The sequence below is a fragment of the Apaloderma vittatum genome, unplaced genomic scaffold, assembly GCF_000703405.1.
Source record: "Apaloderma vittatum isolate BGI_N311 unplaced genomic scaffold, ASM70340v1 scaffold383, whole genome shotgun sequence".
NCBI lineage: Eukaryota > Metazoa > Chordata > Aves > Trogoniformes > Trogonidae > Apaloderma > Apaloderma vittatum.
In genome coordinates, this window is record NW_009707262.1 from 28,016 (window position 1) to 53,488 (window position 25,473).

The window sequence follows — 25,473 nt, forward strand, 5'->3', positions numbered from 1 at the left end:
CAATGAGCCGCAGAGATGGTACCAGAGTTCTAAAGACCAGAGGCTCAAAGACATCTCTGCAGTGCACACAAGCAAACTGTACGGCAGGAACCCTGTATCACAGCACAGAAAGCACTGCTACCTAGATTACACTGAGGGCACAGGGGTGGGGCAGGAAGGTGTCTTTACACCTCTTCTCCTAGGTCTGTCCCCAGGTAAATCCGTATTTGCTCACACTAGTATCTAGACTGATGATATGCCCAACAAAACGTCAAAAAAGGTGTCCCTGCTACAGAGCGGCACGCTGATTTGATTGACACAAGCACAGAGCTCAGGAGGAAAGCGCTAAGACTTCCAAATATTGTCTGAAATCAGGACCACAGGGCTTTGGATTGTTGTGGGTTTGTTTTTTTTCAAGTGAATCTGATTATTTTAAACATAAATATACATTGAATGTATCCTAGTTACTTCCTTAGGCCTGTAAGCAGAGGGAGAATCAAGTCTATTTGGGAATGTGACAGATTCTCTGATCCCCTCAGCAGGTCAAGGTGCTTAGGGGAAAGAGGGGGTTAAAAAAGGGACTGTTTTAGTGGAGATGTATCCCTCCCTTTTCGCAGAGCTTGGCATAGCCTGTTCAGTTGAGCATATAATGACATGATTATGCCACTGCAGAGTTATGTTTCCTCCTTCCCTCCTCCCACAACAGAGTGGTTACACCCAATCCTGGAAAGAAATAAACTCCTTGCCCTCACACTAACCCACCAGCCTCCCTGTTGCCCTGTGGCAGACAGGAACGCAGTGACTGGGTTGTAATAAAACAAACTCAGTAAAAGACACCGGGTGCATCAACAAAGTTGCAATGTTCTTTGGGTTTAACAGCAGCAGGGGAACCCAGGGGACAGCCCACAACATTAAACGAACTCCGCGCTCCACAGGATGAAGTTCCCAGGTATTCATCCACACAGAGCTCCGCAGGCAATAGCCAGAGCATTGGAAGACACTGCCAAATGCATCTTATTTGCATCTTTGTCAAGTTCAGCTCCCTTGCAAAGAGTGAATTTTGAAACAATCTGTCTTTCTACCCACAAACTAAGTGTATTCATCAGTAAAAAAACCAAACATTTTTACATTTAGCCATGGTACGGTGGTGGCAATTCTAAAGATCATCCCTTCTGTACGATTTAAGCCCACCCAGACATGTTTACCTGAATGCCTCCTTTCAATAGAAGGAGCAGAATTTTACCTCTAAGATACAATAAAAGACAGTTCTGCCTCTGGATGTCAGTTTCCTTGGCACAAACTTCATAGAAACCTTCCCTAAAGACTGCTAGTGACCACTGAAAAAGCAAATGCCCTATCAGCATCCTTCAAGTTTCTGTGAAACAGCTAGTTGAGTTGTAATTTTCACCTAGCCCCCACCCTGGCTGCAGCTGCAGCATCAGCAGAGGGGAAGTCAGCATTGCCAACTTCTTTTTTTTTTTTTTCCCCATCGGCCACATCCCTTTTGTACAGGCAGGGGAAGAGGATGGCTCTGCTTCCTTCTTAAAAAGACAAAAAAAGAGCAGTCAGCCACAGACAGATCCTTCCGTGCTCTTACCACAGAAGTGAGGGGGTTTTTGTCTTGTTTTTTAAATAACAAAAAATTGACCTCAAGACACTTTGACACCAGCCACTACAACTCAAAGGGAGAACTTGAAATCACTAAAAATTATGAATATTTAAACTAGCACACACCCTTCCCTTCTGGGCTTTGGCCCAGTATTACTGCATCTGAAAGCATCAGTCACACAGAGATCTTATCCCAAACAGGCAAGCGCTATTAGGATCTGAATGCTTTCACCACCATACTTGGGTTCCCTGGGTGGGAAATCCTGATGCTTAAGCTTAGAAGGAAACTACTAGGCCAGCAATCTTTCATTAACCAATGGCCAAGATGCCAGTGAAGAGACTGGCTTCTCACAACAAGGTTAAGGCCCTGCCACAGGTATTTCCACACATTTAACTTCCCCAGAAAATAGTAGGAATCAAGAACTGAAACTTGTTTGAATTTCTGGGTAAAAGTGATTTGCCATGGCCTCAAGACTGTCATTTTCCACTAAATGAGCGTAAGCTGTTAAGTAGAGGTACCTGTATGACACATTGATTAAGAATATGCCAAGTAAATTAAAAAGACACAAGCATGAAAGGACTACACAAAAATTGCTCAGAAGCTTAAACAAGGCTATCTAAGGTAATATCTAGTTTCATAATACTAGATAGTTTATAGTATAATAGCTTCAGAATGGTTGTACAGTATTATACGCACACAAGCACACTCTCTGCTTTAACACCCATAGGAAGTTCGGGATATACGGAAGGGAATAAGCTGGATCACGTGTAGATTTTTAGTTCCAGGATTTCCCATATCAACGAGAGGTTTCCAAAGAGAACATCACAAAAGCAGATGGCTCTCCAGAGCAAGGAGTCGGGGCTTAGGCATGTACAATGAACTGGAAAACTAGTTTGTGCTATAAGCATCAGTGGAGATGAGAACAGATTAATGGAACAAATCAGAAGATCTGAAATAGTGTGTTGCCTGTATTATTGTTCAGGGACTTCAGCTCCTAGAACTGAATGATTTCTGTCCTCTAGCAAGCGTGACATACCATGCATTAGAGAAAGGAAAAGCCTGTCTTCTGAGTCAATGAGTTCAAGCCTCAGTTTTTTGCCTTGAATCTGTTAAATACATGATCTTTCTCCTGTTTGACTCTTCCAAGTGCTTAAAACTACATAGGGGTACATGGAAAGGAGAAAACAAATTAACATTCCATGCCTTGAAGCTAACTGGTGTTTTCAAAAGGATACTTATGGTCAAAGCTATACCACAGCCTGAAGAGCCAAGCACTTTCCTGCTTTGTCCTGTTCCTTCTTTCAGAATCTGGGCCATCCTAAAATAAGATAAAAACATATTCAGTTATTTCAGAGAGAAAAAAACCCAACAGATCATACATTCCAATCATTCCAATTATAACATCCTCTCCAAAAAAAAGTCAAATTACTTCAATACTGTACCTGAAGCACACAAAAATGTTAGAGACATGCTTATATTGAGAAGGTTACTTTCCCTAGAAAGATGAGAAATGACTGCAGAGAAGTAGGCTCTCTTCATTGCTCTCAGGGTAGCTTAGTAAACCCTTTACCACCAATCTCCCTTGAGTCTAAAAGCTTACTGCACAGTTAATGCAGTACTGGATGCAGAAGTAAGGCCAGAACTGACAAATAAGCCTCACTGATGTCTCATCCTCATTCTCTTCCCCAAATAAATGAACTGGAAGAATCTAGACTGGTCCCTATTCATTGCTTGCTTGGCTTCCTTAACTTAAGGTCTATTTGATGTTCTTTCCTTAAGCCTATTGTTGCTTCGGAAGAACAAGGGAATTTATCATACCTGATAAACTCTGACAAACTTGATGACATGCATCACACTTAAGAGAAACATGCTTAAAAGGGAATCCAGATAAAATCACAACTGAGCACTAGAATCAACCTCAGAAGTGCTAACAGTGTTTACTAGCTGTGCTGCAAATCATCACACCAGCTGATCTGCAGCTGCATTTGTTTTTACTTTTGTTATTGTTTTGGTTTTTGGGGGGTTGGTGTTTTATTGGTTTATTTTTGTTTTTTTGGCCAGGGGCCAAAGTTAAACACAGGAAAACAGATGAAGCGAGAATGCCTTGTATGAATCATCTTCCAAACTACTGGAAAAGAAAAAGCAGGATTGCCCTGTGTTTTTCTGCTCTGAAAAAAATCCACGATCCACCAAGAGTTAAAGCTTAACATATTTTCATTCCTCCTCATCCTAAATTATACATTTTCTTTGACTGTGACATGCTGCTCATCTTGGCTTGATGAAAGAAAGAGGAATCTGAAGGGAACTGACAAATGGACTCTATTAGGAATGCAATGCACAGCTAAAGAGGGAAACAAATGGGTAAGTGCTTTATATTTACATGGGAAAAAGGCAAACAAGATACTTCAACTCCGGCACTGAATGAGAACAGAATGCCCATGCTCTGCTTCCTGTTAAAGCAATTCCTCGAGTACTGACATTCTCAGTCTGAACTGGCCAAAGTCATCTTAGCACGATATCGCATCCTAACCTTGCTTTTGGGCAATAACCTTGGCCTTTGTTGTAAAAGGTGTTTTGAGGCCTGGCCTTCCGGTTGCTTTCAGATAGATACAAAAAATCAAGTTCACCCTTTTTGGTACTCAAATCCATGATTTCAGAATCTATTTTGTGTGCTGGTCACAGGCTTCTACAGAGGCGCTTAATGTAATTTCTGCAATGAAAGAGATGCTTCCTGAGCAGGTAACTCTCACCTGTACAACCTGTGACCAAAACCAACCCCCCAAAAAAATAAAACAAAAAAAAGGTAAAGCAAGAGAAGCTACTAATTAGAAAGCTGATCCCAAATACAGCAAGTATCCCATGCACGTGTCTGTGACCAGCCTGTACATCAGCAGCACACAACCTGAGGCTTACAAAACAAAGTTCACACACTTGCACCCTGTGCATCCCCTGGTCCAAAGCCATTTGTCTTCCCTCTTGTTTAACATCCTCTTGCAGGTTGCTTCATAAGGAACTGGTTGTGCTACTGAACAATTAGTCTCAGGCAGCACCCTGGGAGAGTATAAACTAAGGACTGGACAGCAGAAGCTCCCAGTTAAGCCTCAGGAAACATTGGGTTGGGTTATTTTTCCAGACCTTTCACTCCTGTGAATTCACTTAGTTTATAGATGAGGAAAACTGAAATTTCTGTTTTGAACAATGTTCTTTTCATAGTCTTGTTTGCCAATAGTACAGTGTAGGGGGAAAAAAAAAAGTCTTGGGTTGTTACTGATGCATAGAAAGCTGCACTATAGATTCACAGAAACAGTTCGGTGAATATAAATGACAGTTTTCCAGTGCTTCTCTTGCCTCATACAAGTAGTACAGGCAAGATCCAGCTGGCTTGCAGCACACTACACAGGAGCTGAGATCGGATTAGTGAACTTAATCTTTGATTCTAAGCAAGTCCAAGGGCCAAAATTTGGTATCAATTATTGAACAGAAGCCAAGAGGATTATCTCTGGGTCAGACTTGGGGAGGACTGTTTATGCTGTAGCATATTAAAAGCAAGCATGGTGGATGGGTGGGGGAAAAAGGAAGCACGTTGTTAAAGTGTATTAGTAGATTTGGGAAGGTGTGTGTTGCCTTGTATGCACAGAAAAGTTTGAATGCCACAGCATTAGACCCAATACCATAGAATGTTTTTTGTTAGGCATTACTTGAATATTATAAAGTAAAACACATTGCTGAGTTGCCAGCTAGGATAGAAATTTTTTATCCATGCACATAGCTTCTGCAATTCTTTATCTTCTTGGTTATAAAATAAGATCAGCCTAACAGAGAAGTTATGTAATTACTTACTCCTTGTAAGACTTGAAAGCTGTCATTAGTAGGTGGAGGATCCTGATCTGGGTCAACCCCAACCCTACAGAAACATTAGGAAAACAAAGCAAGTGGTGTTACTGAGGGTAGCAAATGCTGTAAGTTTGGCAGAATGCATTTTAGAAGCACTTTAAGCACCCAGCAAAGCAGCATTCAGAGAGGTGATAAGAATAATTTGAGGAAGAGCTATTAATGCCCTGCAGATACACAGCTATAAACAATATACGTTTTCACTCAAGCAGCAGCTACCTGTAGATAATGCTTTTAACTCCATCTTGGCATCAACTTTAACCGCTTACCTTTGTTGCCAATTCTTTCAGGACACTGGCAAATACAATTTTTTTCTTAAAAAGTGAACTGTGGGTGACACCTTCTTCAGTGGAGAACATTCCTCATGTCCAGCAGAACAAAACCAGACACTAAGAATAAGCCTGGCCTAAACATTTGACACAGCAAATAACTTCACTGTCAGACAGGCCTGAGAATGGCTCCAACATATGATTTTTTAAAAAAAACAAAACAAAAACAACCACTACGCAAAGTTTTAATGCACTGTGTGAAGCAAAGAAAATACTTTATAAAGACTTACAATATCAAATCACTGCAAGTTTCATTCACCTAACACAACACAGCCATGGTGGATTAACATGACATCTGTCTAGTCCAGCTTCCTACCTGAGTGAGAGAGGGTCTGTGTAATGAGATAGTGGGTAAATACAGAATAATATGTTAATAAGAAACTGTCTACTTGCTTTTGCATAATTAGCAAGCATCTTACTACTGAATCATCCTTTCACATAGTACTTGTATTGAAGATAAGTATTTAATCCTTGTAATTATGTTCAGGTTTTTCTGGTCTGTTTTGGGGGTAGCTACTGGTTAAGATTAGACTTGCTTAGTTTTGAATCCTGTTCATGCTGTAATCTCTGCGCTGTTTTATAGTCCTCCAACCTCAAATGTTAGGTAGCGTTTCCAGTCTCATATGTGTTCTGTTTCAGTCCTACCATGTTACATAATAAATAGAGGAAAATGCATGCAATAACAAAAACACATTGTCTGGCCAACTTCTTCATTTCCCCCTCTTTTGGAAGGGTCTGAGCTGGTTTAGTGCAATTTCTTTGCTACCTAGACTTCGTGTCAGCTATTTCTATCCAGAGTTTATTCAACAACCCTGAGGACCACAAGAAACCAAAAGAACCTTACTGGTAAGACAATATCATTTGTGTGTCCCAGGGACATATGCTTGAAAAATGCAAGCAGTGATCCAGACACGATTTACCTTCAGGCACAGATGATGGCATGGATTAAACTAAAAAGGGAACACCTTCATTTAATTTCCAGGGCAGAGCATTCTAATAGAACAACAGAAGAAAAGTAGGCATTGAACTAAAGATTTACCTCATCCTTGTTTGACTCATGGGAAATCCAAGGCCTCACACGACTTAATGTAGTTCATGGAAAATCCAGAAGGCCACTCTAACACAGCCTGCAGCAGCCTCATATAGAGGTAGCGCTAACCCAGTCCTCTGCTTGAATTGTTTCCAGTCTCTTCTCTTTCCTCATAACTTCCTTTTCCCACATACAGAGTCATCTTAACCCCTCGGCCCATTTGGCCTGGGAATTCATTGGCACTGATCAGCCTCAAGACTAAAAAGCTTCACCAGTTTCAGGAAGCATTGGACAGACAATTTGTGTACTAGACTGTAATGCATGCTCAAACAGAACACCACACACAAGACCTCTGAAAGGTTACAGGGGCTTAGACTTTACTGCTTAGGGCTATCGCTAAGCAGTGAAGACATGATAAGAAGGGTTTCCTGCAGACAAACTTGCTATCTAATGGAGCCTTATGCAGAAAGCTGACAAGCAACATCAGGAAACCTGCTCGCTCTCTCTTTCTCTATCTCTCTCTGACTGCACAGTCCTTTATAAATACACACAAAAATAAAAGAAATGGATTTGTGGCTTTCCAAACTCCAGCTGCACATCGGGGAGGTTCAAGGCACTATGCACAGCAGCGAGGCTCCTTTTTGCTGTGCAGCTGGCAATACCAACGGGGAGCTCAGGAAGCTCATTCCAGAAGATGAACATAGCTTGCATTCCCTAAATAGTTTTAACTCACTGAGCTACCCATTCACTTCACAGTACATAAGAAAACCAAACAATTCAGAATGTCTCAGCTTTTACTTGACTTACAAGGCTGGGTATTTGGTTTAGGGATTTTAACTGCCCTTGGGCAGGGGAAGGGTCCTTAGTGGAGAACCAAAGCAGGATGACCACACTGTTCAGTGCAAATTCATAGTATCTCACAGGCCAGGTGTTTGGGTTCACTGTTGTGCTGAAGAGGAAAAGAGATATTTTCTCTATTAAAATGATTCGACTTTTAGAAAAAGATTCTTACTACAGATGTTTCTTTCAGTACTGAAATAGTACATCGGCACAGATGTCCATTTAATTGTGGGTTTTTTTCCAAATTATTCTTCAGGTGAATTCATATTTTGAGTACTTCTAATTCCTTTCTAGACATGACTTTTTCTAAGTTCATGTTTCAAAGTGTGTTCCTCAGTCCACAGATCAACAACAAAACACATTACTATTCTGAATTCCCACAACTATGTTTTGTATCTTTCAGCCAGCACACTATGTCTTACCCTCTGCTCTAGCATGAATTGTATAGGAAGCTGTACTTTTTTCTAGCAAGTCTGCCTGTATAAGTTTCAACGTATATAAACCCTGGTCTCATGACAAACATCATGTTTTTGCAGGCCCTGCCCCCAATTTCTAAGAAAGACTCACCTTTATCACCTGAAACAAAACAATACCAAAAAACCATTCTCCCTTATAGTGAAGAGAAGCACAGAAAGCATTTAGTTACTTCATCCTTACCTTAAAGTACATGTGTGGATTCCCTGGCACTGTACAGTAGCAATTTGAATAAGTAACTCTTAAAAAGCAGATGTCAAATGAAGCCTATGAGCAGCCTTTCAGCTGTAACAGTGCACATATATATATATCTCCATCCCAAAACTGGTGAAAAATCCATCTATTTCCCCCAGGGGCATCAACTGTGTATTTGATAGATACCTTAGTACTTCAGTACAGACAGTTAGTACATAAATTTCATCTGTCTTTATTTGTGCCTTAGGGAGTTTAGAGAGATCTGTAGACAAGAGTATGCTACATTAAAAATTAATCCAATTTTAAGTATACTTCCTCACTCCTCCCTAATTAAAACAATTTTTGTTGTTTTTGAGGCATAAAAGGCTTTTGATGCTTTAAGAGTTGTGTAATAGCAAAGGGACTACCCTTGAGCTCAACACCCAATACTGATGCACCACATTTCTGCTCTTAACTGACTCCAGACCTTCTTGGCCCTTACTCTACAACTACAACTCCGGCATTATACAGCAAGCATTTACTCAAACTTTAAGCTGATCATTCAAATGTTAAGTCCATGTATAATTCAGTACTTTAAACAGCGTGGTAGAAAACGGTTGACATACAAAATGCAGAACACAAAGTGGAACTAAATGTATGGAAAGGAATGGTAAAAAAAAGCAGACAGAACTACATCAAGTTCTCCGCTATGTCATTTTCAAATGGGTGGAACCATTTCTTATCATATTTCAAAAATCTTTCCAAGGCACTACAACACATAGATGACAAGTGATGACATAGATGACAAAATACCAGGTTTTATCACATTCTAGCATATGTAATCATTGTGGCAACAGCCAAGAATGACTTAACACATAACGGTTCTCAGATTCTCTATACAAGCTAATGTACTGCATCTCTGGCAAATTTAGCAGTTTACTGGGAACTTTCAAGTGACAGGTTACATGATAAACCTAGTATTGCCTCATCCCAGAATTTTCTTTACATACATATTCTGTATATATTCAGAATCATAAAATGCATTGGGTTGGAAGGGACTTTTAAAGGTCATCTAGTCCAACCCCCCTGCAGTGAGCAGGGACAGCTTTCACTAGACCAGGTTGCCCAGAGCCCCATCAAGCCTGACATTGAATGTCTCCAAGGATGGGCCCTCCATCACCTCTCTGGGCAACCTGTGCCAGCATTTTAACGTCCTCATCGTAAAGGACTCCTTCCTAACATCTAATCTAAATCTACCCTGCTTTATTTTAAAATCATTCCCCCTCACCCTGTCACTACACACCCTTGTGAACAGTCCCTCCCCAGCTTTCCTGGGAGCGCCCTTCAGGTACTGGAAGGCTGTTATAAGGTCTCCCTGGAGCCTTCTCTTTTCCAAGATGAACAGCCCCTACTCTCTTAAGTCTGCTCTCACAGGAAAGGTGCTCCAGCTCTCTGATCATTTTTGTGGCTCTCCTCTGGACCCGCACCAACAGGTCCATGTCCTTGTGTCGGGGGCTCCAGAGCTGGATGCAGTACTCCAGGTGAGGTCTCACCAGAGCAGAGGGACAGAATCACCTCGCTCGATCTGCTGGCCACGCTTCTCTTAATGCAGCCCAGGATGCAACTGGCCTTCTGGGCCATGAGCCTGCATTGCCCAAAGTGGCTGGGCAAAATCATCTACAAAGTGCCTTCAAACCTGAACAGTTGTACGAAACAACCCCAATGAATGCTTAAGAATTTGTGTGATTAAAGATCATAGGACCATATTGGTGATTTCTTGGCTTTGAAGTCTTCCCAAGCCAGAGATGCTAGTTTTGCTTCATTAATTACCCATGCATAGAGTTAAAAGACGTGGTGTTTTGGGGGGGTTTTTTGAGCTAAAGACATGCTGTGTGATCCACGTGCTCCCAGCTCAGAAGTGAACAGACTCAGAATTGAGGAACATCTACGCCACCTTGCAGAAAAGTAGAAGCAGCAGCAGCATGCCATAGTGTAGGAGAAGGGCACACACTTACAGTGTTATAAAGATGAAGAAAGCCAAGCATCAGGTTATTTTGGTATCAAGAAAAGCACAGTGTCACCTGAAATATAGCCAGCGGCTTTCACTCATCTCTTCCACCGATGAAACACGGTCACCAACTCTGGTACAGTACAAGAATGCAATGTGAGTGACAAAATGCTCATGAGATGGTAGCTTTACAGAGCTCCCTAGCAAAACAAAGCAAAACAACAACAAAACCCAACCAAACAAATAACAAATCCTACTCAATCAAAAAAAGACAAGGCATACAAGAATAAGAATAGCAGAACAATGACGAAATGACAAAATCATAAAAAGTAACAACAGCGGCACTGTATGATTGAGATGTCCTGTAATGTACTTCCTCCGTTCAGATTTAGGTTGGCAAAACGTGACAGGCTACCTCCCCCAGAAAATGAGATTCAAAGTTCTCAAGAGAGGTGTTACACAGAGACAGTTTAAGACAATTCCCACTGCTTCAGACCTGCATATGGTCTAAAAGAGAAAAAGTCATTAAAGAAAGCAGTCGCAGGAAGCTCTGCATATATGAAAGAGGTCATCAATGCTGCCTAGTTTCAGAGCGATCCAAAACAACTGGTAATACATACTAAATCACTCCCTTGGTTTAACTAACAACTGACTACCCATGTTTAATGTAATTAATCTCTAGTCATAGCAGAGTATGTTTTACTTCAAAAAAGAAAAGCACAAGCAAAATCATGTTTGGTTTCTATTATTTCATGTGTAAATTCCTTAGCAGCCTGTGGGGTCTTTTCCCCCCTGCCCTCTTCCATGAAGGCATTGTACCCAAACTATATACTGTGCAGATTAGAAAAAAAAAAAAAAAGAAAAAAAAAAAGAAAAAAGAAAAAAAAAAAGAAAAAAAGAGAAAAAAAGAAGAAAAAAGCCTAGATGATCATATATCCACAGAGGCCGCACTTCACAAAGAGTAGGTGTAGACACTCTGATTGCAGGCTGACATCTCAATGAACCAAATACTTAAGGCCAGAGCTTGTACTACGAAGAGCATGTGCTCATCTAATCCTTGAAGGCAGGGGCAAATACCAGACTTTGGAGAGATTTGGTTTGGGTTCCTGGTTCAATAGCTCTTCTTCCATACGGCGTACACTCCAAGTCAGAGCACTCTGCTCCGAAATGCCAGCACTGAGACAGCTCTGCATATGCAGCAAAAACTAAAATTAATGACTGCCCAATAACTTCCTTTCTATGACTTCTTCCTCTTTGCTGTATCTTTGCCAAGTTAGTATACTGAACTTTTCCCAGATGTCTATAATGAGTGCAGCATTTTTAGAAAATTTAAGCTATTTTAGAAGAGTTCAATTGTTTCTCAGAAGATGGCTGAAGAAGAGAATTCCCACCACCATGCTTAAAGAAATAAAAATAAAAATCTAAACCAATCACAAAAAAACCATCCCTGGAATTAGGAAAAGTTGCTTCAGGTTGGTTTTAGAGTGCCTTTGGGCATTTCTTTACTTGACCTAAGCAAGGTAATGACTCCTCTTGAAATTGCCTGTTAAGGCATGCCAGAGCTTGGCAGTTAAACCTGTATTACCCATGGGCTCTACTTACATCTCAACCTAATTCATATAGGGTCTGGGCCTTCCCCACACTCATTCTCTCTGATGTGAATTGCTATGTTTCGGAGCACAAAAGCAGAGATAAGGAATCACCTCCCGTGCTTACTTTCAGACATCCCAAAGCGGAGGCAATCTCTTTCCTACCAAGAGAAAGGCCCAGAGGGGTGAGGCCGGAGGTTCAGAGGCTGCACTGCACTTCCATTAAGAGAGATTCAAGATTGATGGTGAAAAACTAGAGATTGGAAAAGAAGGAAGAAGATGAGATAAACCAGATAAGGAAAGACAATTGGAGAAAACAATGCAGAAAAAGATATGGTTAAAGGAAAAAAGCCCACAACAGAGGGCAACGGACAGCACCTGTATCTGTGAATCTGTCCTTCAAGCAGAGCGCAGCTAGAAGTGAAGGATATAAGTTGTAAAATAATGGAAACAGGCTGCAAAACAAAATGATGTACCTTCCCTCTTAGACATCCCTCACTCCAGCCTGAAACATAACACAAGGCTGGATCATCAGCACTCACCTCCTGCCATCACAGCACACCAAGAAATGCACATTTTATTGTAGGATCACCCAGGGTAAGATAACAGAGCATAACTTGAGACTGCCACCAAGCTGTCTGTTTTACCACCATCCCAGATAGATAATATCGCAGCTCCGTGAGAGTTAATGTTCTCAGATTTCTTCTTCAATTTGCTCATTTAAAGAAAACAGACCAAAAAAACCAGCAAAAAACCCAACAACCACTACATAGAAAGCTCTTAAAAAGATTGCATTTGCAAAGTCAGACATAAGGCAGTAAAAACACAACTTGACATTGACTCTGCAACCTTTAACTTTTATGGTAGAAAGATACCTAAAGTATTTTAAATTGAAAGATATAATGCTTCAAGATTTAGAGGAAGGATGCTATGTATAACTGAAATTACTTCATTAAAATAAACATAAACTTCCACATTTGAAGCAGATTACAAAGAAGAGGAAGGCATTAATCTACATTTTGCTGGATTCAACAAGAAAAAAACCAGGTCAATAACCTCTAATGAAAAATGGAAAAAACAGTATTTTGCAATACAAATGCTAGGAGTTCCCTTTTTTCCTGTGACAAATAAATGGAAAGATACGTCAGCTACTTTTCCGAAAAGAGGAACTTTGCCAGTTTTGACTTACAGTGCTCTTGAGTTTGCTGAAGTTGTTAAAACTTCAGGCAGGAAATTGTTTCTTTGTTTTAGTCTCAGATGATGAAACTGTATTTTTAATATCCAAGTCATGCCTTAATTTCTAAGAAAAAAGTAAACTAGTGCTAAAATAGTATAAATGCTTACCACTCACATGCTTGGATATGTCCCACTGATAGACAGCCAAGAAACTCAAACACGTGACATCATGGCTTTAGATCCAGTTTCTGGTGTTAATTTTTAACTCGCTCAGCATCCAGTGGCAGAAACTGAAAGCACCTAAAGATCCTGTTATTTTTTTGCTAAATTTTGCTGTGATGACCTTACTGTTGCAACCACTTAAACTGCAAACTGAAGTTAAGTCTCAGCTACACACCATGGGTCCTCTGCTTTGCTGTACATTTAAGCCTGACCCTGGTACACTGGTATCTTTGGAAAGATACCCACTCTTCGGATTACTTGACACATTCAGAACAGACCAAGGGGCAGCAGAGAGCATTTTTGCCTAATTTCTTCCTTTTTTTTTTTTTTAATTTTACCAAAAGTTTTTTTACTTTACCAAAACTTAATTTCCATGTTAGCCTCTTCATCCGCCTTCTAAATGCATTTCATGTCATGGGAGAGAAGGGGCCACCAGAAGTAAAGGGTCTTCTTGCCTCTACATGGGAGGAAGGCCAACTACTTCATGAGCACTTTGTAATAGGACAAAGCAGGCATCCCAATTGCTATGCCTGTGCCTCTGAGCCACAGCAAAGCAACTCTATAACCTCGTGTAGTCATTGCCGCACACACGCACAAACTGCCTCCCCATGAACACAGTGGCGTCAAGCCGAGCTAGAAGTCTTGCTTAGAGTCAGCTCTCCGGTGCTGTTCCACTTAAATCATGTAGGTTCAACCTTAAATAAGACCTTTGGGTGTTGTCTTAGCTCCTCTGACTTGCCCAGTAGAACACACATGTGCCAAAGAAGCTCAGCCCATCACAGCCTCATGGGAACTATTGAAGGGGCCACCCAGAAGCCCTGCTGATGGGCAGACCAGTACCCATGGGATTGCAGTGATGCCACTCTGCCACACTACGACCGGGTAAGCTAAACCAGCTTACCAACCAGTCAGTTTGGTTGACTCTTCATTAAAGCAAGACAAGGGTCTCCTCGCCTCTACACAGGAGAAAGGCCAACTACTTCATGAGGACTTTGTAACAGGTGACGTTTTATCTTTCCTTCCAAAAAGGCCAAAGACAACCAGGATACAACTGCTCTGAACTTCACATCAGAGCCAGACTTTCAGGAGCCCACACAAATCCTGACATTGAAGTCCAATACACAAATGGCGTTCGTTTCCTATGTCCCTTGACTTTATCTAAGAAGCAAACCATGTTTTATCTTTCAACCACTTTTTATGCTAAATAATCCTGCATGGGAACACCACTTATTTCCAGCCTCTTGCAATCTAACATAATAGGCAAAGTGCCGAGGCTCAGAAAGCATCCCAAGGCTCTCCAGCCTTCCCAGGGACAAGCTGCCTACTGCATGGCCACAGGACTTCATCAGCTCTGTGCACTGTGCTGCTGAGCGAGGCACTGAGACAGTATTTCATTTACTTCACCTCCTCACTCCCTCTTCCACTGGGTACAAAGAGATGGAAAAGATAAAAGCAGCATCTTCCTAAAATTCAGCGAGAAATTAATTTGTCCCCTTCTTAAATCTCTAAGGTCAGACAGGACTTCTTGTTTTCCAGCAGAAAGTGCTCAGTCCCAGAAGGTACTTTACCAGCAGTTTCTGATTCTCGATCAGCTTCACACGGCTGCCATCTCCTGGAAAAAAAATCTTATTTCATGTGGTCTCGAGAAGTGCGGTGTCCATCATTGATAGAGCAGCACTCAATGCAAGCAGCTCTAGGCAGCTCCATGCAGTTCTATAAAATACTTCCTGGGTAGAGTTCTCTTGTTTACATATCATCTTCCCACTAATAGGGAACTTAACCATCTATTTTCTGGCATCCATGATAAACAAAAGACAGACAAAATTACTGCTTACTAGCAGTGAATCTCCCAAAAAAACTATGGCTAAACACTCAAAAATTATGGTTTGACCAACTGCTTTTTGGCAGCTGCTCCTCTAGGAAAGGTATCATAGCCTTTCCAGCTCTTCTGCCTTGTTGGGCACATTAATGATTTTTGCAAGTACGGCCTACCTGGTTTAGGGGTGAACTTGTAGTGTAGGGTTAATGGTTGGACTCGATGATCCCAAGGGTCTTTTCCAACCTGAATTGTTCTGTGATTCTATGATTATAATGGCAAGCCTGGAATGGATATAGTGTTAGCCCTTTCTCCCTTCAGGACCAACTCATCAGCCAGGCTCATGGAGTCTCCTTCATTAACTAGATCAGCCCTGCTAAAGCAGTAAGTGCATGTTCTTGGATGCTTCCACAAACTGCTCCCTAGGCTTGATGAAGAAAAAGCTGTCACCACAAAACTGTTTCCCAGTTGGCTGGGAGCTGGACCACATGCAAGAATTCAGCATGCCCTACTGCTGAAGAAGCTTGGTGGCCCAGGTACTGGTCAACTGCACTCAGAAGCCACAGACTGAACACAGTTCTCCATCACTTAGTTGGTCAGCAGAGCACCCTGGCCCTTGCTGGATGACAAGGTCTGAAGGAAATGCCCAGCTACGCTACCTCAGCAAAAGAGGTGCAGGCAGGAGGGCAGCAGGCTCAGGATGCCAGCACCTACCTGGTTGCAGTCACACTTTAGAAGATGCTTTGGAATCCACTCATGTAGAAATGAGACATGGGATATTTTCATGTTGGTGTTGAGGGTTAGGGCTTGGCTGGCCACTAAATGCTGACAGATGCTCTCTGACCCTTCCTCCCCAAATGGGAAGGGAAAGCGAATTAATTGTTTAAGAAAACAATAATAATACTAATAAGGGAATAATGAAAATAATTAAATATATATAAAACCAATATCAAACCTGACTTCTGCCCCCCAATACCAGTTGCCACTGATGCTGCAGAGCTGGCAGCCCTGGGGAAGCCCCAGGCTCTGCAGCCGAGAATTAATTGTTTAAGAAAACAATAATAATACTAATAAGGGAATAATGAAAATAATTAAATATATATAAAACCAATATCAAACCTGACTTCTGCCCCCCAATACCAGTTGCCACTGATGCTGCAGAGCTGGCAGCACTGGGGAAGCCCCAGGCTCTGCAGCAGAGGGGAACCAGACACAGGAGCTGGATTCGGAAACTCGGGATCAGGATCAAAGGTAGAAGACTGGATGGACTCCCCCTTGGACACTGGCCATTGAAGAAGAGGGCTTTACCCCCATGATCCCTCAATTTTATACTGAATATGACGTATATGGAATGGAATACTCTTGTTAGTCACAAGAAAAGTAAAAGGCTGCACCTCCAGGGAGAAATGGACAGGACGGGTGACCCCTTTTACTTCCCAGCATCCCCAGCGTGGCACACAAGAGCCAGCGGTGACCTTGGTCACTATAGGAATAAGTATCAGCAAGAGCCTTTCTGCATCCCAGTCCCTGGCAATAACTGTAAACATCAGAAGCTATCACTTCTAGTAGTAGACACTGTTGGCAAAAACACGTTGCTAACTTCAGAAAGTGCAGCCTCTTAGAAGAGACTGAGCTGAAAAGTAAAATCAGTGAACAGAATTGGCTCTGTTTAGCTCAAACCAGAGCAATGGGCCATCACAGACACTGCAGGCAGATCTTGGCAGACTTTGCTCAGCGACTGCAGATGGACTGCATTCTTACTTGTGTATTGCTGGCCAGAACTCATGTCCTGCTCCCTTGTACCCCATGGCTTGGACAGTCCATAACACTGACAGCTATGCAGACTCTGTGCCTGCCCTGCTTGCAGAGACGTGTCGGTACGGTTGTTCCTTATATACCACTATGGGGCAGAAATCTCCTTTTGTCAGAGGTGCGAAATGGAAACCTGCACATGGCACCTTTTCCAGGTACCTTTTTAAAGTCATTACACAGCTCTCATGGGAACAGAGACCAGTCAGGCTGTGCTTTGAAATATCATTAGGATGTGGTATCTCATGATCAACTGCACTGGAATTGGTTTTGTTGCTGACTTCACATCAGGTGTTGCATTACCTGTTGTTAGCGACATGATCTTCAGAGAGTTTGACTACACAGAAGGGATGTTTCTTTCTGGTGTGCTAGCCAAAAAGAAGTAAACAGCGATTTCCCAATGTTTTCTGTTAGTCAGAGCTGAGATACCACAAATCAGTGCTGAAATGCCCGTTTCTGGCTGTAAGCATGTTACCTACAATGAGAACGGTTCACAAGCATTTCTGGGACTCCTACCCGTTTTGGTCTTGCCAACCTAGAAAGCACCTGCTACCTATTGGAAAACTGAACTGCTTGTGCCAAAACCAGAACCAGTCCCTAAGAATGACCAGTTCTTCCAAAGACTGGTTTTACCCAAGATTGTTCTTTTCCTATCCTATCCTAAGACAAGGTTAGCAGAGTTAGAAAGCACCACAAAGTAAGCTTTCAAGTGCCAAAAAGCATAAACAAAAAACACACTGAAGGGTTTGTAGAGCATCTATTGTTTTCATTCCATTCTATTTACCTTTGCTTCCCTGAGTGCCAAAACTTTCACAGAATGATAATATAGGTGGTCTTTAACAACAATTGATTCATGGATCTCTAGCTCTTTTGTTGATAAGTATCCTCAAACATGACTCTATTGGCAGCCCAAAAGTGCAAAGTATTGGTCAGAATTTACAGACAAACATCTATAATCACACTGCTTACCATTTTCAGAGGTCTCCTCAAAACAGGAGGAAACACACAGAGAAGACTAGCAGGATCCCATTTATCCCAGTTGGTTAGATAATATCAAATTTGTTTGGATAGATGTTTAAAGTGGATTCAGTTTAGCAGCACACACTAAAGACACCATTTAACTTAAACATAACAGAGCCTAAAGACAGGAGAAATGTCTTAATATAGTAGGGAAGTTTATATGGTAGACAGATGAATTCTTTCTTTTCAATACAGGAGCTGCTGTATCAGGCACCACTATGCCCTACCCTACTGGGCTGACATGTACCTACATATCTGCTTGCAGATCATCATAGAGCTTTAGGTTGAATCTCAGCAGCACCAGAGTATATTTTCTCCACTAGTCTGCACTAGCACATTTCTCTATAAAAAATATTGTTCCAAATGCCTAGGACACCTCTAGCAAGCATCAAACAAGTTCTGCCGGACCGTGCCTAATTAGCACAGCTGCACTTGAAAAGTGAAGTTTTCCCAGTACACAGTTGCCTACTGACCTGATGTTCAGCCATGACAGCATGGGAGTTGTGCCTCCACCGACAATCCACACCGTGAAAAAGACGATGAGGAGAGTTGTTGAGAACATCATTTGATGGGAGTAGGTAGCGGTATCTCGTATAGCCAGAGCAAATGCCATGGCTCCCCTGAGACCTGAGGGAAAGGAAGAAATGAACATGTCTATTTATAACGCAGCACCTTTCCTTGCTCCCTTCCCTGTCACACAGGGAGAAAGTGACAGGCAGAAAGCACTGGGCTCTGGCAAGTGTTAATTCCCTCAGTTTCCCTAATAAATTAAGCCCAGAGATAATTTAGAACAGTAGTTTTCTGTTACTTATGGAATCCATGAGTACCAACAAAAGATACAAATATTTCTGGAAACTAACAGGAAAGATTACAGAAGTCAAGCAGCTCCCTGAATCCAAATGAAAATGTGCATATTTTCCAGTTGATTCCATAACTGAAACGTGAGTTTTTGACATTAATTGTCATCAGCTGAAAAAAATCTCCAGTTAATAACAGACTATATTTCCTCCCCCTTTCCTGTCTCCAGCTATGAAACTCTACTAGCAAGCTCAAGTCATGGCATTTGGCCATCTGCAGACTTCTTAAGTAGGGGAATTACAGGATGGTTAAGGTTGGAAGGGCCCTCTAATGGTCATCTGGTCTGACTTCCTTGCTCAAGCAGTCACCTGCAGTAGCTTGCCCAGGACCCATCCAGACAGATTTTGAGTATCTCCAAGTATGAAGATGCCACAACCTCTCTGGGCAACCCGTGCCAGTGCCTGGACACAGTAAAACATGTTTCCTGATGTTCAGAGGGAATCTCCTGTGTTTCAGTTTGTGCTCATTGCCTCTGGTCCTGTCACTGGGCACCACTGGAAAGAGGCTGGCTCCCTCCTCTCTACATGCTCTAGCATACAGAGGCATACCTGGCACTTCTTGAGGATGCATCTCTTTAGAGACACAGACACACACTCCACAATTCGCTTTAAATGACAAACTTGAGCAGTTATTTGTGTGACAGAAATCGTACGAGAGTTCAGGTCAAATACCTTGCTTGCTCCCACTAAGTGGGAGAGGGCACTCATAAATACGCCTCAATTTTCTCAGCAGCTGTCTGTTTATGCACAACACATACATCATCTCAGCTAGAAATAACTTTCTGGAAAAGCTACATCCCAATTCCCCCATCCCCTTCAGATGCACTTCAAACGAAAATACTCTAGTCGCAACATGAGGTGACTGCCTGCTGCCAGCAGCTGGCATTTCAAGATGTCACTCTTCCCAGATATGACACTTTCTTTAAAGGTTGAAAAACACACGATAGCACATTGAAACAACCAGTAAGCCTCCAATTCAGGATACATGAATATGGATTATAAAAATAAAAGGTAGTATTATAAATTGCTTATGAGTTAAAAATATTTTTTTTGTCTTCCAAACATTTCTGGGTTTACCTGAAAACATCATCATGTGCTGAAAGTTCCAGCTGATCTTATGCCTTCTGCCCAAATTCAACAAGAAAGAGAGAGGGTAGATGTGTGCAGCTCTGCCCAGAAAGATTGCAATCTGTTCACAGCTGAGGGTTAAGGATTTCACTTTCCTGAAGTATGCGCTGCTGGATATCTGTCTCTAATACGAAACTTCTGTTTTACCAGGAAGAGATTTACTTCATGATATCAAGTGTTCTTGTGTCTATATAAAACAGACTTTTACCAGTTACATGCATACAAAGCTCATTGCACCAAATGCACATTTTAACAAGTTTTAACTTAAATTTTAACCTAACAAATTTTAACCAAGTTTTTTAATGCACAGTATATGACTAGTATTAAATACTTAGTATTAAGTTTATCAGTTGTACAAATGAAGACTTTACTTAAAACTTCACACTTACAACCATCACCACCACCAATCATGTATGCATTTCAGACCAACAGAAGTATGCAGTCCTTTGTACAGAAGGAAAAGCAGCATAAGACCAGTAAGTGGTCACTCCGTTACAGCTCCTTCAGTGGCAAGATCTCCTACTGGCTGGCAAGCAGTTAAGAGCAGAAAGTTACTAAGATGATAAATCCAAAAACTGCTTGCCAGTACTACAATGCAGTTAAGAGTAGTTAAAAGTATTGCAGAAATTCATGACAGTATGTGATAAACTCCATCCCTTAATGGAGTGTAAAACATCCAGGGATTCCAACACGGAAGCAGAAAGTTGAAAACACCCTCCACCATCTAAGAAACACTTTGGGACAAACTAGAGCGATGTGCCAAAATCCTATGAAACACCAACACAATCACAAGCCCACCAAATACTGATCATTTGCTGCTGCAATAACAACATGAGAAGAATGAAACAACTCTCTTACAGAAAAGAAACAAAAACGTGAAAGAGCTCTAGACATGCCTGGGTTGTTGCCATAGCAAAAAATAAAGCAATACTGTTTGCAGGAAATTATGTCTCTAGGAATATAAGGTTTTGATTATTACTTCATACAAAAAGCTTTGTCTATTTATTCCAAGCAACTTTTATAGCAGTCGTTTGAGGACTGCAGAAATCCGGCATAAGAAGCCATCACGACCACTGTATGTAGGAATAACGGCCAGGATTTCATTAATGACACTGAGGCTTCAGCTCTGCTTTTGCAGTCCAACCTTTCAACAGCTAATGATGCCTCTAAATTTCATCTTCGCAAGGTGTTCATGGGGACAGTAGCTGTTGAGGCAAAATGCAGGTGCTGTTGTCCTCCTCACAAAGTTAGGAAAACACTCAAGAGGCAACTGAGGTTAAGTGCAGTGGTAGAAAAAGACATGGAGAATGTAATAAAAGGTAGGTGGGTAGGATGAGAAAGGAACAAAAATAATAATAAATACTGAAAATAAACTCAAAACAGATATTGTAACCTGAGGGAGGACAGAAGGCTGCAAAGACGAAAAATGACTGTTCTTAGTACACGAGATGCAGCTACTCTGTTCATGTCATGGCTGCTGAGCTCTAGAGCTCTTTTTTAAGTCAAAAGAACAGACGTGAAAAGAAAATTTATTATTGTTTCAGAAAAAAATTGGCCAAAGGAAAATAAAGACAAATGTGATAAATCCCTAGAAGCAGTACAGAGAGGAGAGAAAAAACAGTAGAAAGGAAGGAGAGGGAAAAAGTTTTGGATTAGACCATCTTTATATGTCCTTTTACCGGGTTTCATCTCCATTTCTGATAGCTCTACTTCTCCAGCAGGCAGAGAGAAATCGAGACTGGAAATCTAATTCCCATTGCTTCACATACACTTTTAATGCCTCTTAATTTTCAGGCAGCCAGGAATATAGTGAACAAACCATTTCTACATGGGCAGGGTGCAGAGAGGAATCTAGTGATTCCTAGCTTGCATGTGACTACTACAAAAATGTTCAGTTCTGGGGAATTTGAGAGATAAGTACCAAGTCATCCATGGAGAACGAGAACCGGACACCATCCTCCAACAGCAGCACCTTTCAGGAGTCCGTACTCTTCATGTCACGGCCTGCACTACAGCACAGTTCCTTCCTCCTCCCATCACCTGAGATCATGACCTCTACCTTTGGGACATTGCTCAAAGATTATCTGTTCACCTATAGTCCTCTTTATTTACTTGAAGTTTGCTTTCTTCAAGGGACTGTTGAAAGCAAAGAGAAAAATTAATACTTTTCTAGGCGTCCAAAATTTGAATACAAGATCAATACAAGCACTGCTGGCTGTCAATAGCTAAGTCACACAGTAAAGCATATCCATTTATTTATCTACTGAAATTATAGCACTTGCTCAGGTATAGAGGCAACAACTGTGTGGCACAGAGGTAACCAAAGATTGTTCTCAAAATCATTGTGCCTGCAAGACATCAGGGAAACTCAGGTAAGCCACCATCCTCTATTTGGTAAAGCCAACAGATGTCACAAGTTTTCAGGCATGTAAGATAATAGAGAAACCCCACAAACAAAGCAAAAAAGGATACAAAAGCTCCAATGATGAAAACTGGGCTGAATATGTGTTTCTGGAAAGTAAACAGTGCCAAACCCATATAAGAAAATATGAAGTTCTCAGCCAGGAAGTGCAATACTTCAAAGAGCTAGAGGGAAAAGAGTCACATGTTAAAGGCCAAGCAATAAAGATGCTTCTCAAAAACAATAGCACAAGGACTACTACAGCAATACACTGTATAAAAGCTGAAAGACAGTCTTGCCTGCTTCGTGCGACTCCTTGATTCAACTGACAAGTTATTGTACGTATAATGTGCCTGGGTAATTCCACAGAAGAGGACAGCCACCACGCCTGTGAACAGAATCACATGTAAAAATCAGTCTGTTTACTGTGTCAGCTCAACACACTTTCCCTTCCCAAGTTCTATTAAATTTCTACATCATCCTTAACCTTGAGATTCTATGAACCTTATTTTTAAGTGAATTAGATACGAGGTTGGGGAGGTGATGTTTGAACCAAACCATCGCTCTTAAAAGCCTTTGTTACACAGTGAGCTGCACGTTCAGTAACAGTGTACTGAAATTAAAAAAACCTTGAAGTGCCAACATCATGTTTCTCATAGAAAAGTTCCAATGAGAAAGTGGAAAAAAGGCTGCTACGACAGACAGGTCTTCTGTCTCCCATGTGCCTGAATCCCAGCCACTCACCAGTAAATCCACAAGCTTCTGCAAGCAAGAAAGTGCTCCAGGACATCAAGAAGAAAAGAGCCGTTTCCAGCAGGGGGAAGCAGTGCAGCTTGGTAAACTTCGTCACGTTAAGTCATTTGTTAAGGGATCAAAAAAAATAAACCTCTTGGCTTCTCTGTACTCAAGTGTTTATGAAAAACACTTTCATGTGCTAACAACAAATGCTAGCTGGAAAACAAAACACTTTCAGTGCAGAAAAAAAAATTATTTCCATCACATTGAGACAAACTTCAGAATCAGTCTACCCTTGCAACAGTCAGTTTTGGATATTTTTTTACTGCACATCCATGATGTCATAATTGTGGCTCCACTCTTCAAGATAATATCTTACTCGATGTCATATTGCCCTGCAAAGTGCCAGCAGGAAAGGGATGTACAGGTGGCATGCCTTTTCGATCCTTTTAGATCGTGTGTCTCAGTTTTTCAGGAGGGTTTAATTGTTTTGGGTTTGGTCTAGTCCCCCTCGCCTCCCAGATAAAGACTCCCCCCAACTTCAAATGAAAGTATAACATTCAGTCAGAAACATTTAATTCCCAGGGTTCTTGACTACAGCAACCCTAAGATGAAGTACATGTACCAGAATTTTTCTGCTCAGATTTGTTGACAAGTCTCTCAGCAAGCATAGGTACTTCTGCACTTTTGAGGCAAAGCAGAAATCCTGCCTACAACAAAGTGTATTTCTTCTCCTTGTGTTGATGTGTTTTAGAGTAAAGGCCAATTCAGAGCAGCCTTTCAGTGGTAAGAAAAATCAAGTTCATCTTCCAGAGGATAATAAAACATGACAAATGTCAAACACACATTGAATTAACAGTTCTACTGAAGTAGTAGACCAGGTTTCAACAGAGTTAAATATAGCTCTTCACATACTACAAAAAATGCTGTTCACATATTTATAGATTTTTGGTTGGTTGATTGTTTTTTCCTCACCACTGCTCTGGCAGGAGGTAAACACCAAACAGCTCACCCTCGAGCAGGTCCAGAGAAGAGCAACGAGGCTGGGGAAGGGACTGGAGGGAAAGTCCTGTGAGAGGCTGAGGGAGCTGGGGGTGTTTAGCCTGGAGAAGAGGAGACTCAAGGGGGGACCTTCTCACTCTCTACAACTGCCTGAAGGGAGGGTGTAGTCAGGTGGGAGTCGGGCTCTTCTCCCGGGCAACCAGTGACAGGACGAGAGGATGCAGCCTGAGACTGCGTCAGGGAAGGTTTAGGTTGGATCTCAGGAAGCACTTCCTCACGGAGAGGGTGCTCAGGCACTGGGATGCACTGCCCAAGGAAGTGGTGGAGTCACCGTCCCTGGAGGTGTTTAAGGAGAGGCTGGATGTGGCACTTAGTGCCCTGGTCTGGCCGATGTAGTGGTGCTGGGTCACAGGCTGGACTTGATGATCTCAGAGGTCTCTTCCAGCCTCAACAATTCTGTGATTCTCTACCTGATGTACACACAGCTATGCACAGCTCCTAGGAGAAGAAACTATGTGCTAACAGGGGTGGTAGAAAGATTCCTGGTCTTTCTGCAAGCTAACAACTAGCATCATCTCTGAAATCCAAGTGGGAGGACAGCAAGAGCACAGTAAGGGCACTTGAAACAGTGAGGTGGTAGCACTCTCCTCCGCTCATTTGAAGGCAATCGGTACCTCCGTGGATCCACCAGGGCTGCACCGTTATCCACCATCGCTCTCCACATGCAACACAGCTGCGTCCCAGGCTCACTGTAGCACTACGCAACCTAAAGCTCATGGCAACACTGCTGCTTGGGCAGACACGGCTCAGTATGGGATGGGGATCTTAATGGCGAGGAGCAGCACTGCTTTTATGGGAAATTCACAGGGCGTGGGAGGTCAGGGACTCCTCTCGGCACTCTTGGCTGCCTCCTGCAAGCAGCAGTCAAGTAGCCCAGAAGACTCAGTGGAAAGTCTCCGGTGGGCTTTATCACAGAATAAAGTGTCCACAACAAGCCAGCAAGTTATTAACACCGGAGGCAAGCAGCCAGCAGCATTTCAATGGGCGCCTGGTTAGGGTGAGGCAATCCTGAGGCCAGCCACTCGCTCCCCACCCACCCCGACTTGTCCATGGCATTCGCTGCTAACTTGGAGGAGGGCGAGGGCTTTGAAACACATATCCCAGCCACACATTCGGCTGCGACCCTACTTTCTCAGAAGGTTACACTCAAAACAATACCCTAAACCATCACGAAAACCCTCATTATTCTCCATGGCAGTTGGCATTACACCAAGTAGCTGTTAATTCTCCGCACAGTCACTTCTCCATGTAAATCACCTCTCTAAAATTTTGGAGGCTGTACACTCAGATGAATTCTCACCCCCCCCCCCCCCGCGGCACCCAA

General features: G+C 42.1%; 1 protein-coding gene across 1 annotated transcript in view; it reads right to left on the bottom strand.

Moving 5' to 3' along the window:
* Positions 1-25,473, bottom strand: part of SLC9A7 (solute carrier family 9, subfamily A (NHE7, cation proton antiporter 7), member 7) — a gene marked incomplete at its 5' end in the record, with an annotated part of 39,453 nt that overhangs the window by 6,602 nt on the left and 7,378 nt on the right. The window contains 8 exons of the mRNA XM_009866089.1: positions 2,824-2,906; positions 5,429-5,492; positions 10,408-10,467; positions 18,440-18,593; positions 19,901-20,012; positions 22,424-22,537; positions 22,652-22,740; positions 23,097-23,202. Of these exons, the coding sequence (XP_009864391.1) occupies positions 2,824-2,906; positions 5,429-5,492; positions 10,408-10,467; positions 18,440-18,593; positions 19,901-20,012; positions 22,424-22,537; positions 22,652-22,740; positions 23,097-23,202 (782 nt within the window). The remainder of the gene's footprint in view (positions 1-2,823; positions 2,907-5,428; positions 5,493-10,407; positions 10,468-18,439; positions 18,594-19,900; positions 20,013-22,423; positions 22,538-22,651; positions 22,741-23,096; positions 23,203-25,473) is intronic.